Genomic DNA, 14,229 nt, shown 5'->3' with positions numbered 1-14,229 from the left:
CATATTGTAGCGTGCCAACTGGTGGCTCAGTTGTCCAGAAGCACTGCACTCTCCGAGAGGCTCTCGTTTTAAGCGTGCACTGTATGTACCAAGGGGCCCAGGTGTTATGCTCGATGTGTGCACCGAGGGGCCCGGTGGCCCTAGTGGTCAGCTCACGCTTTAAACACCAAACGGTCTGGGGGGCCCTCACATTGTAAGTGCCGAGGGGTCTGGGGGGCCCTAGTGGTTAGCCCACGCTATAACCACCCAGGGGCCTCGTGGTCAGCTTGCGCTGTGCGCACTGAGAGCCCTGGCGTTCAAATTCCTTCGGAAGTCTTGGGCCACACACGGTGCGCGCGGCCTGAGGCTTGGAAACCCCCTGGCAGCCCCGGGGCACTGGCCCCACTGGCAGGGTCCATAATCCAGCCTTTTGGCCAGCGGATTAATCGCCACCTGTTTCCATCGGTGCAGGGATAGAGTGTTGCCACCCCGCACATGGCGTGGGTTTTTCTCGGGTGCTCCGGTTTCCCACCACTTGTATAAACACTCGTCATCATTAATTGGCCGAAACAGAAATCATACAATAAAAACTCAATGCAGGACGCTGCTGAAAACGAGTCCGAGGACTGAATGTGGTCTTCCTAGATGAATAATATTATTCATTAATACTATTCATCGTATGATTATAAGCCTGAAAGCCACTTTGACTGGTGCACGGCAGCATTGTCATGGATAATCCCCTGACTCTGGAACAATGAAGGTGAAATAAATTAAATTGTGTGGTGGGATTCTAGAAGTCTCTCGGCAATGATTGAGTCGGTCCTGCTTGATGTGGGAATGTGGCAATCTTTCTGCCGAATATTTGCATTTATTCCAACACTTTTATTGTGTTGTTTATCCTCATTTGTTGTTAAGTGCACTAATGTACGGTTGGTACGAATGTACCACAGTTGTCTAGTTACTAGGTCAATAAAAACATTGAGTCGGTTATTAATGTTGTAAAAAAAGTATCGCTTTGGTGCAATGCACAGATTCTTGTTGGAGGCAACACTTGCAGGAATTTTCATTTTTCACCAACATTGTAGAGTGCCGTTCATTCATACGAAGCACGCGTTGCTAAGGGACACGTCTCTTTTTCCTATAACAGTGGAGGAGTCTGACATTATTGACCTGGAGAAGCGCTACTGGTTGCTCAAAGCTCAGTCGAGGACCGGACACTTCGATCTGGAGACATTTGCCCCGCTGGTGTCTCCCCCTCTACCGCCATCACTGACTGAAGGTACGTACAGAGTAAAATTCCACACGGCGCCTGGCACACGGTACATACCAACACGGCACACGGCCCATAACACAAGGCACATTAGAGCACGGCACACAGTAATAACACACGGCACATGGCACATGGCACATTCCACACGGCACATGGCACACGGCACCTTCCACACAGCATATGGCATATAATTCACCGCACACGGCACACGACACACAGCGCACAGCACATGGCCTACGGCACATAATACACGCCACATGGCACACTCCACACGGCATATAACACACGGGACATGGCACACGGCGCATTTGACATGGAACTCGGCACATAACATGGCACACGGCACACAGCACAGACATACGGCACACGGCAAATTGCACCCGGCACCTGGGGCCCGTCACTGTGGGTATGCATGACACCCAGTAGCAGCAGAAGCATAAATGATATAATGAGAGCAGGAAGATGGCAGAGGATAGGTGGTAACATATCTATCTGATGTCGTGATGGCGACACGATGAGATTATGAGTGCTTCGTAGCACCGTGAGACTGTTGGTGGGCGGTGGTATCGCACTGCAGAGACCGACTTTTAACTGCAGCCAGGCTGCTGATTGTTCATGTACATGCGCAGTCATTTTGACAATCTGCTGTTGGAGCGACTCCTCGATGCCATGGGGGTTATTTGTCCATACTTGATGCTGCTCTGTGTGGGTTGGTGAAGGCAGATAGTATACATTTTGATTTAAAGCTTTCGTGACTGCAGGGATTCATATTCTTGGTTCTTTCGGAAAAAGTCACGTTGAAGGGAAATAATAAAAAAAAAAATCTTGCTGTGGATTTCACACCTGATGATGATTGCTTGTGTTGCAGTCGAAACGTAGTGAGAATTTTATCGTTTGGTATTTTTATTATTTTATTATTTGCCTTCTACGTGACTTTACCGAAAGAACCAAGAATGCAGATAGTATAGTACGGCAATGGATGTTACTACTCTGCCCCAGGTTGATAGTGTCAGTCATTGATATTTTTAGGGGAGATTGGATGAGACATGATGAACCTTATTAAAAAGGGGGCTGTGGTTTTTGTTGTTGAGCGATACCCTGGCTCGAAACACATAGTGAGGGTGCTCTTCTGTTCCTCATGTAGCATAATGCACTCGGTGCAAGTGCATTGTGCGTGATATGCGAGATACTGTACGCGCGTGAACAGTGTCACCCCATGCTTTTCGGAGCGTGGCGATGCTCCGACTTGTCTCGGATCAACACATTAATGGGCATTACCCGTGGAGTCGGTGGTTGTTGAAAGCCATAAATAACGCCCTTGCAGACACCGTTGTCAATTTTGATGCATTACTGCCGCGCTCGGCCCACAGGCATTTTCAACGCTTTTGACGAGAATCGAGACAACCACATTGACTTCAAGGAGATCTCGTGCGGCCTGTCCGCTTGCTGCCGCGGGCCCTTGGCGGAGCGCCAGAAATGTGAGTGTCTGTGTCTGTGTGCCGACCGGTTTACAGCGTCGGTCGTGTGATCGTGTGATCGTGTTCTCGATGTGCCACCGACGAAAAAAAATGTTTCCAACCCATTTTTTTGTTTGTTCAATCGCACCAGCACACACTTAAATATTTGCTACTGTTCTCTGCTCTGAGCAAGGCGAAGGCATCTCCAGGGGCCAGATAACGTCCTTGCCATCACTTCCTTTCTTCTGCTTAATCCTGAAACGGTTGCGAAGTTGACACTCGATCACCAATGGCTGCTTTTTACAGTAATAATCCCACCATCTGGCGTTAGGTGTTGCCCCACCCATCGCAAACCTCCTGTTTATGTACACACATATACAACGACGCCTTCTTACCACAGTTTTATTTCAAGGTTTCACGTTGCTTGCCCCCTGTCCTGCAAAGAATCATCGGTGTGCATTTGTACTCGGAGGCCATATTCTTAATTTTTGGTTGTTTTGTTCAAGTTCAGCTCCTCCTCTGGCATTTCCGATTAAATGTTTAACAGTCTACTGTGCTAAAATTAAATTGGTTTCTCAACCCAATTTATTAAACAGTCATCACTTTATTAATGTGAAGCTGCATTGGTTCGTGGGCCATAACCCAATCTAATTTTGTTCACTGAAAAATGTTACAATCCCCACACATAATGTCAATGGTGAGTATAAATCCTGAGAGTGATGGCCTTATCTGTCAAGGCATTGATCTAACGAAAATCGATACAAAAAACGGACGTCCTGTACGCTCAGTCGACGCTGCCAATCTCAGAAGACGCCCACTGTGTTTGGTCATGACGTGCTTTTGATGTTATGTTTCATGCTTAAGCTCATTTACCTTGCTGCAATATTTTGACTTGTTTCCTTAACTTTGAAACGATCTATTTAGAAGATGGGTTTAAACTGCTATACATGAGAATGTAACGTATGAAGCTGCGAATTAATAGAGTGAATACCAGATTCGTTGACAATATTAACGGGGGTCTTTACAGTCGAGGATCCTGCCACGGTGTAAAGCTTAGCACACTGGACGTGCAATCTAGGGGTCACAGGTTACATCTCCCGATGAGGCAATTGAAGCAAATGGGCATGTCTCTTCACCCTTTAACACTCCGAAACGTCTGCAAGTTGCAGGGTGGGTCCCCTTCGCCGCTGAATCTCGGAACGCGCAAGCGGTTAGCGTTAATTTGATTTAGAAGAGGCGTAGCGCCGTTGTTTTTAAAAACATTATACTCACCGCAGAAGCCATGAGGGAGGGCCACACACCCTTCCGTATGGCCTTGCGGAAGCCCTGGGACATCTTCCGGACTGAAGACGTACCGATAAAGTTATTTGATTTAATGGGAAAGGGTTAAATTCCCCCTGCCCGCCTCTGTCCACCCGGTACTATCAATGGGTACACCACATATTCTTAGGTTTTTTCGGTAAAGTCACGTAGGTAAAAAATTCACTCTTTTCAACCAGTCTACACAACAAAGGCTCATTCCTAACACAGTGTGCTTCAGCCGTACCGAACCTCACAATATTAATATCCAGGGCCTACCTTGGCTCCTCCCACCCTCAATCAGTATATATACAAGGACTGTTTTCTTGGAATTTCTCTTACTTGATACAGCTATCGTGCTGTGACGGTTCCACCTGAAGACGGAGGCTTGTGTTGCCTCCGAAACGTCGTGATTTTAATTAATTTTTTTATTTTTTATTTTACTTTTATTAATTTTAATTTTTTACCTACGTTACTTTACCGGAAAAAACCTAAGAATATGAATCCTTGCAGTCACAAAAGCTTCAAATCTAGGGTACACCACACTTAATCGATTGATGGTTAAATTGTGGGTACCCCCACTTCTTCCAGGATGTGGAAGAGAAAGTCAAAACAGCCTCTAGTGTGGGGCTCCCTGAAGATCTCTCCAGTGGAGCCCCTCTTCCGCCAGCAGTGGTGTGAGCCAAACTACAGGGCTTCCCCGCCTTCACCGCTTACTTGCAGTCAGAGGAAAGATTGTAGTGTTCACATGTATGACAAATGCTACTTATCCGTCTGCACCAGGCATCGTTGAGGACGTGTTTGTGACGAGCATTTTGTTCCAATTATGAAGTATGCATTGCAGAATTCAAAGGGTAAACTGAAACTGAGTGACAGAATCTCCTGGCGTATGGATTAACACTGAATGCGTCTGAAATAGGCGGAAGGCAGCATTTGCATAATAATGTGTGGAAAAGATTAAATAGGCCAGCTTTTGACATTATAGATCATATCTTTTATCATTTCACTCCTTTGTTCAGGGCAAGTCAGATGTGCCTATTGGTAATGTAATTGCTCTGCACTGGTCCATGCATCATGCATATTGAGCAAGCGTGTGTCGGTCTGCGTGGGTACAGCAGTGGTGCAGTGGTTAGCGCACCGCGCAGCCAACTTAGAGGCCTGATTTCGATTTCCACTCACGACTGACATAAGTGATGAATATCTGAACCAGTGCTGGGCCACCCATAGGTCGACTTAGCCTTAAATTAGTACGTGCCATGGTGTGCGAACATTGGCACTGGGGAGAATAAGTGGGATTAGGCGTGGTGGTGACTGCACCTCGCGTGGCGTGCCGGTCTTAACATATCTGCCGGCGAACAGAATTTGCCCCAACAGGGCTATACCGGGCATATTTATTTATTTATCTATGTGTATCTTCAGTTTAACACGTAGGCTTTCGCGACCAATGTTATTCATAATCAACGTTTTTGGGTTTAGATCGCGTTATTTATAAATGTGTCGTAACCCTCCACCACCCGACACGGCCAATCAGTAAAAATGTGTCACGTTGACAAAAGACAAATAGTTCACTGCTTTAGCCCACCGGTGTGTTGAAGCCACAACATTTACAATTTGAGTACGACGTTTCGCTGGTAATTGCATCCAGCATCATCGGGCAATTCGCCAGAATGGTGAGGCTCTGCTGTGTCTCCCGTTCTTATATAGAGCAGCAGCAGGGTGACGTCATCATTAACTCATCTTCATCATTGTCTTCTGTGCGTGTGTGCGCGCGCGCACGTGTGTGTGTTGGCATATGTGTACGTGCCGGCAGTCTGTTTCAAGGTGTTTGACCGTGACCGGGATGGGCTGCTGTCGTGGCTGGAGCTGCACCACATGGTGGAAGCACTGCTCACTGTGTGGTGTGGCAACCGCACCGAGCTGTGTCCCGTAAGTGCTCCCCCCCCCCCCCCCCCGCTGCATTTACACTGTCGGCGTGTCGTCGGCATGCGGGCACGCGAGAGTGACCTCAGCCGAGACAACGTTGCACGCAGTGATATCATCGCGAATGCCGATACTTTTAGCACCGTTTTTTTTTTACGTCGCCAAACGTTGGGGCAACCTTTTGATGAACGTGGCCAGTTTTGTGACGCAACTTAAACCTTGCATTTTGTTCATATTGGAGCTTCTTCACGAGAGTTACAGTGCCCCCCAATCTCCCCCTCCATCCTTTCCCCCCATTACAGATAGACAGACAGAGCTAATGCACGAACGTTTTCAACGTTGGTTGAAAAGCGTAAGAAATAACGCCGCAGTCGAATTTTAACCACCAAAATCGTTCGAATGTTAAAGTAATATTTCGGAGGGCGTCACCTTTTTAATATAAAGCAGTGTATGTGATCACGGTGTGTCATAGTGCGCGATTGATACGAAAGCCAACGTTAAAACGCAGTGACGATGCGAGCAACTTTCTGTTGTCTGTGTTGCTTGACATTGAGTAAAGTTGCAGTTTGTCCTACAGCGCAGGGAAACGTTGTTCCAAAAGCCATTGAAATATGTCGCTTACGGATTGGCTTCATGGGATTGTGGTTTGGTAAGGAATATGGATGAATCTGTCTTTGAAAATGCATTTTTTTTTATTTTCCTATTTTTGCCATAATTACGCCTCAACACAATGAGATGTGTGTATGTTGAACTTCTTTCGCGCACCGTAAGGAGCCAACCGTGCAAATCGGAGGTGCGGGGGAGGGACAACAAACTAAACACAAAAAGCAGTTTTAAAGAAATGAGTTTTCAATCTTGATTTAAAAGTGGATAACTTCAGTGGCTTCCAAACATCGGAAGGAAGAGCGTTCCAGACGGCCGCAGAAGCGCAATCTGAAAGCGCGTGATGCGGTGACCCGTCTTTGTTCGATGGGCCAACCAAAAGCCGCTGCGAGGATGACCAGAGTTTGAGTGATGATGAGAGATAGGCCCTCGTTGAGTTTAATTAATTTGTAGCACGATACTGCGTTGCCAAACAGCAGCAACAAAGTCACATTGTTTAATGTGGAATATTGCACAACACGTCAAAAATGCAATAAAGTTAAGTGCTTGATAATTGCACCCTTGAACTTTGGCTTTACACAAAAAAAAATTTGCTTTTATATCCTTCCAAAAATGAAACAAATACAGAATTAAACAACGTTTCACAACCCTCTTCTTGGTTCTTTCGGTAAAGTCACGTAGAATGGAAATAATAAAATAAAACATAATAAAATAATTCTCACGACGTTTCGGCCACAACACAAGCAGCCGTCCTCAGGTGAAGACCAGGTCTGTCAGGGAGACAGCTGTTCTACGTGACTTTACCGAAAGAACCAAGAAGATGAATCCCTGCAGTCACGAAAGCTTTAAATCGAAATTTAACGTTTCACAACTTTCAATTGTGTGAGGCTCGCATAGCCTCTCATCATTCCACAAAAACAAACTGGCTCCTGTCAAAGGACGCCAGTGCTGCACAATCGCTCATTTGATGAGCAAGCAGATCTTTGATTTCCCCCTTGTTTCTCTTGCAGGAAATGAACATGGAAACGGCGGCTGTGGTCAATGCAATCTTGCAGATGCACGACACCAACCAGGTGAGAAAATGTGCAACTCTTTGTTGGCAATCCCTCCTTGGCCTTTGACATGCAAGTCAGGCATAGGCGACAGAATGTTTACTTCTTCTTGGTTCTTTCGGTAAAGTCACGTAGAATGGAAATAATAAAATAATAAAAATAAAACATAATAAAATAATTCTCACGACGTTTCGGCCACAACGCAAGCAGCCGTCCTCAGGTGAAGAACAGGTCTGTCAGAAAGACAGCGTCTGAATGACCGAAACGTCGTGAGAATTATTTTATTATGTTTTACTTTTATTATTTTATTATTTCCCTTCTACGTGACTTTACCGAAAGAACCAAGAAGATGAATCCCTGCAGTCACGAAAGCTTTAAATCGAAATTTAGAATGTTTATTTGTGCCTGAGCAGGTGACCCTCGCCGTTATACTGAGCCAGTAAAAGATGATACTGCTGTCCCTGCAAACGCTGCCCTTGTTAAAAGGGAAATGGCTTCCCAGACGATGCGTCGTCAAATTCGCTGATCATTAGAATCATTTCTTATTTATATCGTAGCTCCCATACAGTACGTGTCGATGCGCCAAGGGGTATTTGAGATAATCGCTCTGCAAAGACATGATTGCAGACAGAATATGATGTTCTCAAACAATAGAGACAGTATACACAACAGCAAACGAGGAGAAACCATTTGAAAAGCTAAACTTTTCTTGTGACTTACTCTCTTTTGTCCAATTAATTTAATGTCCTACCGGACATCTGTGAAAAAAGCTTCATAGCTCATCGGATTCTTCCAGTCAAAATAAAGATTCTTATTTCGGGATAATCCTCCGCTATCATGAAATAATGTCTTTAATTTAGTCTTACGTTGCTGAATTGTGGGCGCATGAATGATATTTCTGGGCAATGCCGTTCTGTAACTTTCATGCCTCCTGAAAAGTCCATAGCGGCAAGATATTCTGTGGAATCAAATCATCCACTCTCACCTGCTTCCAGAAAATTACACGATGTATCCATGTCCCCACCCAGAGTACAGTAAAACCTTGGATTGCGAGCATAATTCGTTCCGGAAACGTGTTTGTATTCCAAAGCACTCGTATGTCAGTTGTGATCACGTGACGCTCGGCAGACAAAGCGTATGCACGTATTACTCGTATTGCAAGACCTCGCTCGTTTATCAAATTAATATTTATTTTAAAATGTTGCTCGTCTTGCAAAACACCCGCAGACCAAGTTACTCGCAATCCAAGGTTTTACTGTATCGCGTTCGCCGCCACTGCTCTCTTCTCACTATGACCGTGTGTCTCCCACGCTCCTTTGTCTTCTCCTTCCTCGGGACAGGAGAAGAGCTTGAGTCTTGAGGATTACCAGATATGGAGCGTCACCAGCACACTGGCCCACGAGTTTCTGACGCTTCTCTTCCAGGTGAGCACAGCCTCTTAGCCTCCCAGTTGCTGGGCGCACCGCACCTCCGATTAGCACGGTTGGCTACGTAGGGTGCGAAAGAAGTTTGACATGCATACCCCGGGCATTCCTATGCCCTCCGTGCTAAACAAGTGCTCTAAACAGGAGGCCACTGAGAGTGTTCTTGGTAAGGAATGCGGTGTGCAGCTTGTAATAGACCATTCCCCTGTTAATTTGCAAGAATATTCATTTTTAAACTAACTTTTTTAGGAAAATTTTATGGGACTCTGTAAGCGTCATGGTGGTGTGATGTAATCTTCCTCGCCTGGTATGCCGGAGGTCAGGGGTTCGATCCTGACCCTGACACCTGCTGGATATTTGCGTGTTCTCCCCGTGGTCACGTGGATTTTTTTCTCCCGAGTCCTCCGATGTTTCCCACCCACATTTATAAACATGCATTGAGATTCTTTAGATTATGTTGGGTGCTATCAATGTCCAAATAATGGGCCATTTTGTTGAGCTATCATTTGTGGCCAGGTCTCTTCTGAAAATGTTGGATAATACCTCAGTGAGCTTTGCCTGGTAGGATGGGGATGGTTTAGTTTTATTTGTTTGTGTTTGGGTGATTTGTTTACCTTTCTTGTACTTTTCATTCCGATCGTGCTTTTGTACTGTTTGTTGTTGTAACGTTCTTACCCCGTGCCCCGACTGGACATCTTTGAAAATAGCTTTATAGTTCATCGGATTCCTCCAATATAAATAAAGATTCTGATTGTGATCATGGAGTAATTGTATATTATCAGCATGTGTGTGTGGTGGTTGCGTGTTTCAGTTATGGGTTAGGGATAACAGTCGATCTTATTACCACAGTTAGCATGGTGATTATCCTTCCAGTTATATGCACACACATTTGGTAATTTTTCAGTTCATTAAATGTGTAAGTGATATGTTCATGATGATAATTTTTATTTCCTGGTGAAATCCCTCTAATGACCATTTGCGAAAAGACTTGTAGTAATTTATTTTGCTATAAATGAAAAATAATTACGTACCAAATCATGTTCGATGTTAAATTATAGTGAAACGAAAAAAAACTCCCAACGAAGTGAAAATCGAAAAATAAATATATAGTTAGAAGCGCATTTTATCACGACGTTTCGACTGTGACACAAGCAATCATCATCAGGTGTGACACCTGATGATGACAACGTTTCGATGATTGCTTGTGTTGCAATCGAAACGTCGTGATTAAATAAAATAAAAAAATCTACGTGACTTTACCGAAAGAACCAAAGAGTATGGATCCTTGCAGTCACGAACACTTTAAATCTAGAATGTAAATTGAAAGCCATAATGAATGCAAATGTTGTATTTCATCCCCCAGGTTTGTCACATCGTGCTGGGTCTAAGGCCAGCGAGCCCTGGGGAAGAAGGGCAGATCATAAGGTGACCAACACGCTCCTTTTGTCTTTTGATCTCTTCACTTTAATTTGTTTCCTCTTGATGAACTAATAACAAGACGACGTTGAGAGGCTTCGCTCGGGGTGGCACTAAGAGAGCGGTCTGATTTACATTCCATCAGCACGATCTTCATTTATTATTTACGCGCGCACCCCCAGTGCAGTGCATCTGGAGACACCAGGGAACCGGCGGTGTAGGACGTAAATACTCGCTTAGGAAATTATTGCAGACCAATTGCGACGCTTTAAAGCAATACGGTGTAGACGATGTACACAACAAACGAGGATGAACAAAATTTAATTTCTAAACTGTCCTTGAATCCTTTTCTCTCGAATTTCGATTTGAATCCCAATTGTGGGTTCACTCGCAGCATTATAAACCCTTGTGATCAGGGGGTCAGTCACCTTGGCCTGTCATTCCCCCCCTGGGATGATAGTGAGTGCCACTTGTCAGGAAGTCAACAGGTTGAGCTGGGTTCGAATCCAGCTCTGTCAATTATGACAATAATAAAAAGATGTGTTTGAATGTCATGCGACAAACATTATTCTCAGTGGTGGAGTAGGTTGGGAAAGTTACGCCCCCAAACTGTGTAGGACAGTGGTTCGATTAAATGAATCTCAAAGGTCGCTCTCCGAATTCCACTTGTGCAGGCTTGTCCTATCTAACGCAGGCTTTGCTCATCGAGAGATACGAATGAATGCTTCAACTCTTCACTTGACACCGAGAGCACAATTGGGGGAAAGATTAAAAAAACAATACACAGTGGTTGGTAAACTGTCCCCCCACCATAAGAATGTGAAATTTCTAGGAGTAGGCGAGTAGGAGGGCTGGGCCACACTTACTTATTTTGTGCGCCATGCTGATATAAGCAGCTGCTCGCTACGAGCACAGCCATTACGTTCTATAAAGCTTAGAGGGCATCTTTGTGTGTGCGCGTGTGCGTGTCATTTGTTCAATTTTCTACGACTATTCGACACTAAATGTGGCCTTCAAGTGAATTTCGCCTGGCACAAGCGCCGTGGTGACGTCACCGCCACTCAGTGGTGAACGGCGGTTGTTGTTGCTGGGAATATTGTAATTAATGAGTATATGCGCATCTGTTCATTTAATTAAACCCTTTGTGCATGTTGATGTGCGCAGGGGATGGCTGGAAAGGGAACATCGGCAGGGTTTCAGGCCAGGGCAGCTCTGGTACCTCATCTCCATGCAGTGGTGGCAGCAGTGGAAGGACTACGTCAGATACGTGAGTCACCTCGTCTCTTCACGGGCCTTCTCCCATCGAGACACCGCTTCGGGTCACGTGCCCTTAGCTCGTCCAATCGAGGCACCCGGCGCTCCTCCAGCACTGGCTGGCGTGACCCACAGAGACATCTAACTGTGTCTCTGCACGAGTTTGAAGCTTTGGTGATGAGGAAATTACTTTGAGGAGCACTTTGGTGGCATCCCTTCCATACTGTTAAATGCATCTGCACTGCAGGGTGTCGATACAGTACTTGTTACTGTGTTTTTTTTTATGCACTCGAAGCTTCAAATGGTTTCCGGACACCCCGAGAGACAGCGCTTAAATACGGGCCTAGAAGATGAGAGGTGTTTATCCTTTTGGTCTGTGTCCTAGTTTATGAATGCATTTAAACATCAATGTCGGTTTATTGTGATAGGCTGTTTTATTTGGCATAAAATGAAAACTACTCGCAGGGTTGAGTTTAAATGCTTAGTAGTCATGGGCTTTAAAGCAGACGTAAACACGGGCAAAATAAACATTACTCATTCAGCTGCACGGACTTTTCGGGAAAGGACTGTCAGCGAGCACCTATTAGTTACAGCATCGCACGTGAGTTTTGTGTGGCCAGGACGATGCCCAGTCATGTGTGTCTGCCTTGGTGCTGTGATCCGTGGACCATAAGGATCGGTTACATGGTAACTTGCTTCGTGCTTCATGGCTCTAGCGGGGTCTCTACAGCTCCCATGATGGAATATTTGAGGATTGCTGGTTTATGCTTATTAAGTGATATTTAAATTTGGCCTGTATTTGGACTGGGTAGCTCGGTGGTTAAGAGTGCACGCCACGCATGTGTTTGGAAGTGCCCAAAGGTTGTAGTGCAGGGGGCCTTTCTTGAGTAAAGGGCATTTTTGGCATTATTCATATGAATATAAACTTAATATTTATAACCAGTTGAGAGAGAGCTCATAGAGAGAAGAGTCTATTGCGAGAAAATCCTGCTGCGAATCGTAATCGGAAGGTTGTGAATTAACATCCATGTCAGTGGTTAACGCAGCCCTTAGTCCCTCAAGGGCCCTTAATTTGAGTACCACTTCATGGAAAATGAAAAGAGTTGCTCTCCTACGAACAGATTCACTCACTCGCCCCCGCCTCCTGCCACGGTAATGCGGAATTTCCACCAAGAACCGCCTCGACCTTTGTCCCTTGCGGCACATTTACGAGACGTGACATACGTCGGTCTCTTGTCCGTCGCAGGACACGAAGCCGGTGGTCAGCGAGCCGCTGTCGGTGTCGTGCTCGCGAGGGCGCTCGGCGGCACGCGCCTGGGAGAACGGAGACGCGCCGCCGCACAGCACGCCCTCTGGCTCGTCGCTCGACAGCGTCTCGCTCGCCTCCGAGGCCTCCGAGAGCATGGGTGAGAAGACGCTCGCGTGCCGTGCGAGAGAGAGAGAGAAAAGAGAGAGAGCGACTTGCGTGTGTGGGTTCCGTGCGCTCTCCCGCGAGCGTGCATGCAGTCAGGCCCCCCCCTTAGCGCCGGAATCGCTCAAAGTTTAATCATTCCTCTCTGCAGTGCAATCGAGCCATCATGCATTGCGGCAATTTTAGGATGATTGTCACCGACACCAACCTCGGTGTTGTCATGTTCGTGATCTGATTAGAGGAAAATAAAACCCCAAAATAAAAGGCACACCGCCTATCTGGCCCGTGTTTTTCTGGGCTGCTCGATGTGAGTTTTGAGGCTTCATCTATTGAGAGAGAAAACAAAAACTTTTGAATTGCTTTTAGGAATCCTGGAGGTAACTTACATCAGTTTGTGACCGCTCTACTTTTTAAGGTGACTGTAATGGCATCACTAGAGCGTGTCTGAAAGTAATTTTAAACTTCTATTTCTCAATGAGAAGCTTTAATACTGGCGTGGCATGCTAAGGTGCCACAAGTATAGATGGCAGCTGTTTGTTCTCATAATTGTATCTGTCAACAGATTGGATGTACAAATGACAATAAGCAACGGCGGTTTGTTCTTTTCGGTTCGGGTTTTCGTTTACCAACCCATTAAACAGTGCATTGTAAACCGACCCCATCCTTTGCCCACCCTGACGCACGCCCGCACCGTACACGCGTGTGTAACCTTCCTTTCCCCCGCAGGTTTTCCCCAGCCGCTGACGCCGGCCACTGAGAGCTGCTTCCTGACGCACAGCCAGAGCCTGAGTCCCGACGGTGCCACCACGCGCTGCTTCGGGAACAGCGTACCGTCCTCCGCCAGCCAGCCCATCGTTCCACAGCAAGCCTGCCTGTCCGTTGGACCCCAGAAGCCCGGAGTTATCGACAATGTGCCACTCATCAACAGCGACGCCGTCAAGGTGTGCTTCGGATTGACCCGCGCTGACAAACGTCGGAACCGTCGAGTCGAGGGTTTCTGACTCAGTCATAATCATTAGGAGTTGAAAAATCAATGCGTCTCCCTTCTTAAATAAACAATGGGGTGGTGACCTAGCAAAGTGGAGTGTTTATCGTTATGGTGGTAGGATGAGTCCAGAAGACACGCACTGTTGACTTCCCACAA

At 46.1% G+C, this 14,229-nt stretch overlaps 1 protein-coding gene across 1 annotated transcript in view; it reads left to right on the top strand.

The window, feature by feature from the left end:
* Positions 1–14,229, top strand: part of LOC144731036 (ubiquitin carboxyl-terminal hydrolase 32-like) — an 80,765-nt gene that overhangs the window by 32,640 nt on the left and 33,896 nt on the right. The window contains 9 exon segments of the mRNA XM_078612015.1: positions 1,127–1,258; positions 2,620–2,727; positions 5,816–5,931; positions 7,539–7,601; positions 8,921–9,004; positions 10,368–10,429; positions 11,585–11,687; positions 12,921–13,080; positions 13,812–14,026. Of these exon segments, the coding sequence (XP_078468141.1) occupies positions 1,127–1,258; positions 2,620–2,727; positions 5,816–5,931; positions 7,539–7,601; positions 8,921–9,004; positions 10,368–10,429; positions 11,585–11,687; positions 12,921–13,080; positions 13,812–14,026 (1,043 nt within the window).

Source organism: Lampetra planeri, chromosome 37 (genome assembly GCF_965212315.1).
Source record: "Lampetra planeri chromosome 37, kcLamPlan1.2.h2, whole genome shotgun sequence".
Classification (NCBI taxonomy): domain Eukaryota; kingdom Metazoa; phylum Chordata; class Hyperoartia; order Petromyzontiformes; family Petromyzontidae; genus Lampetra; species Lampetra planeri.
This window is presented reverse-complemented; position numbering and strand designations above follow the sequence as displayed.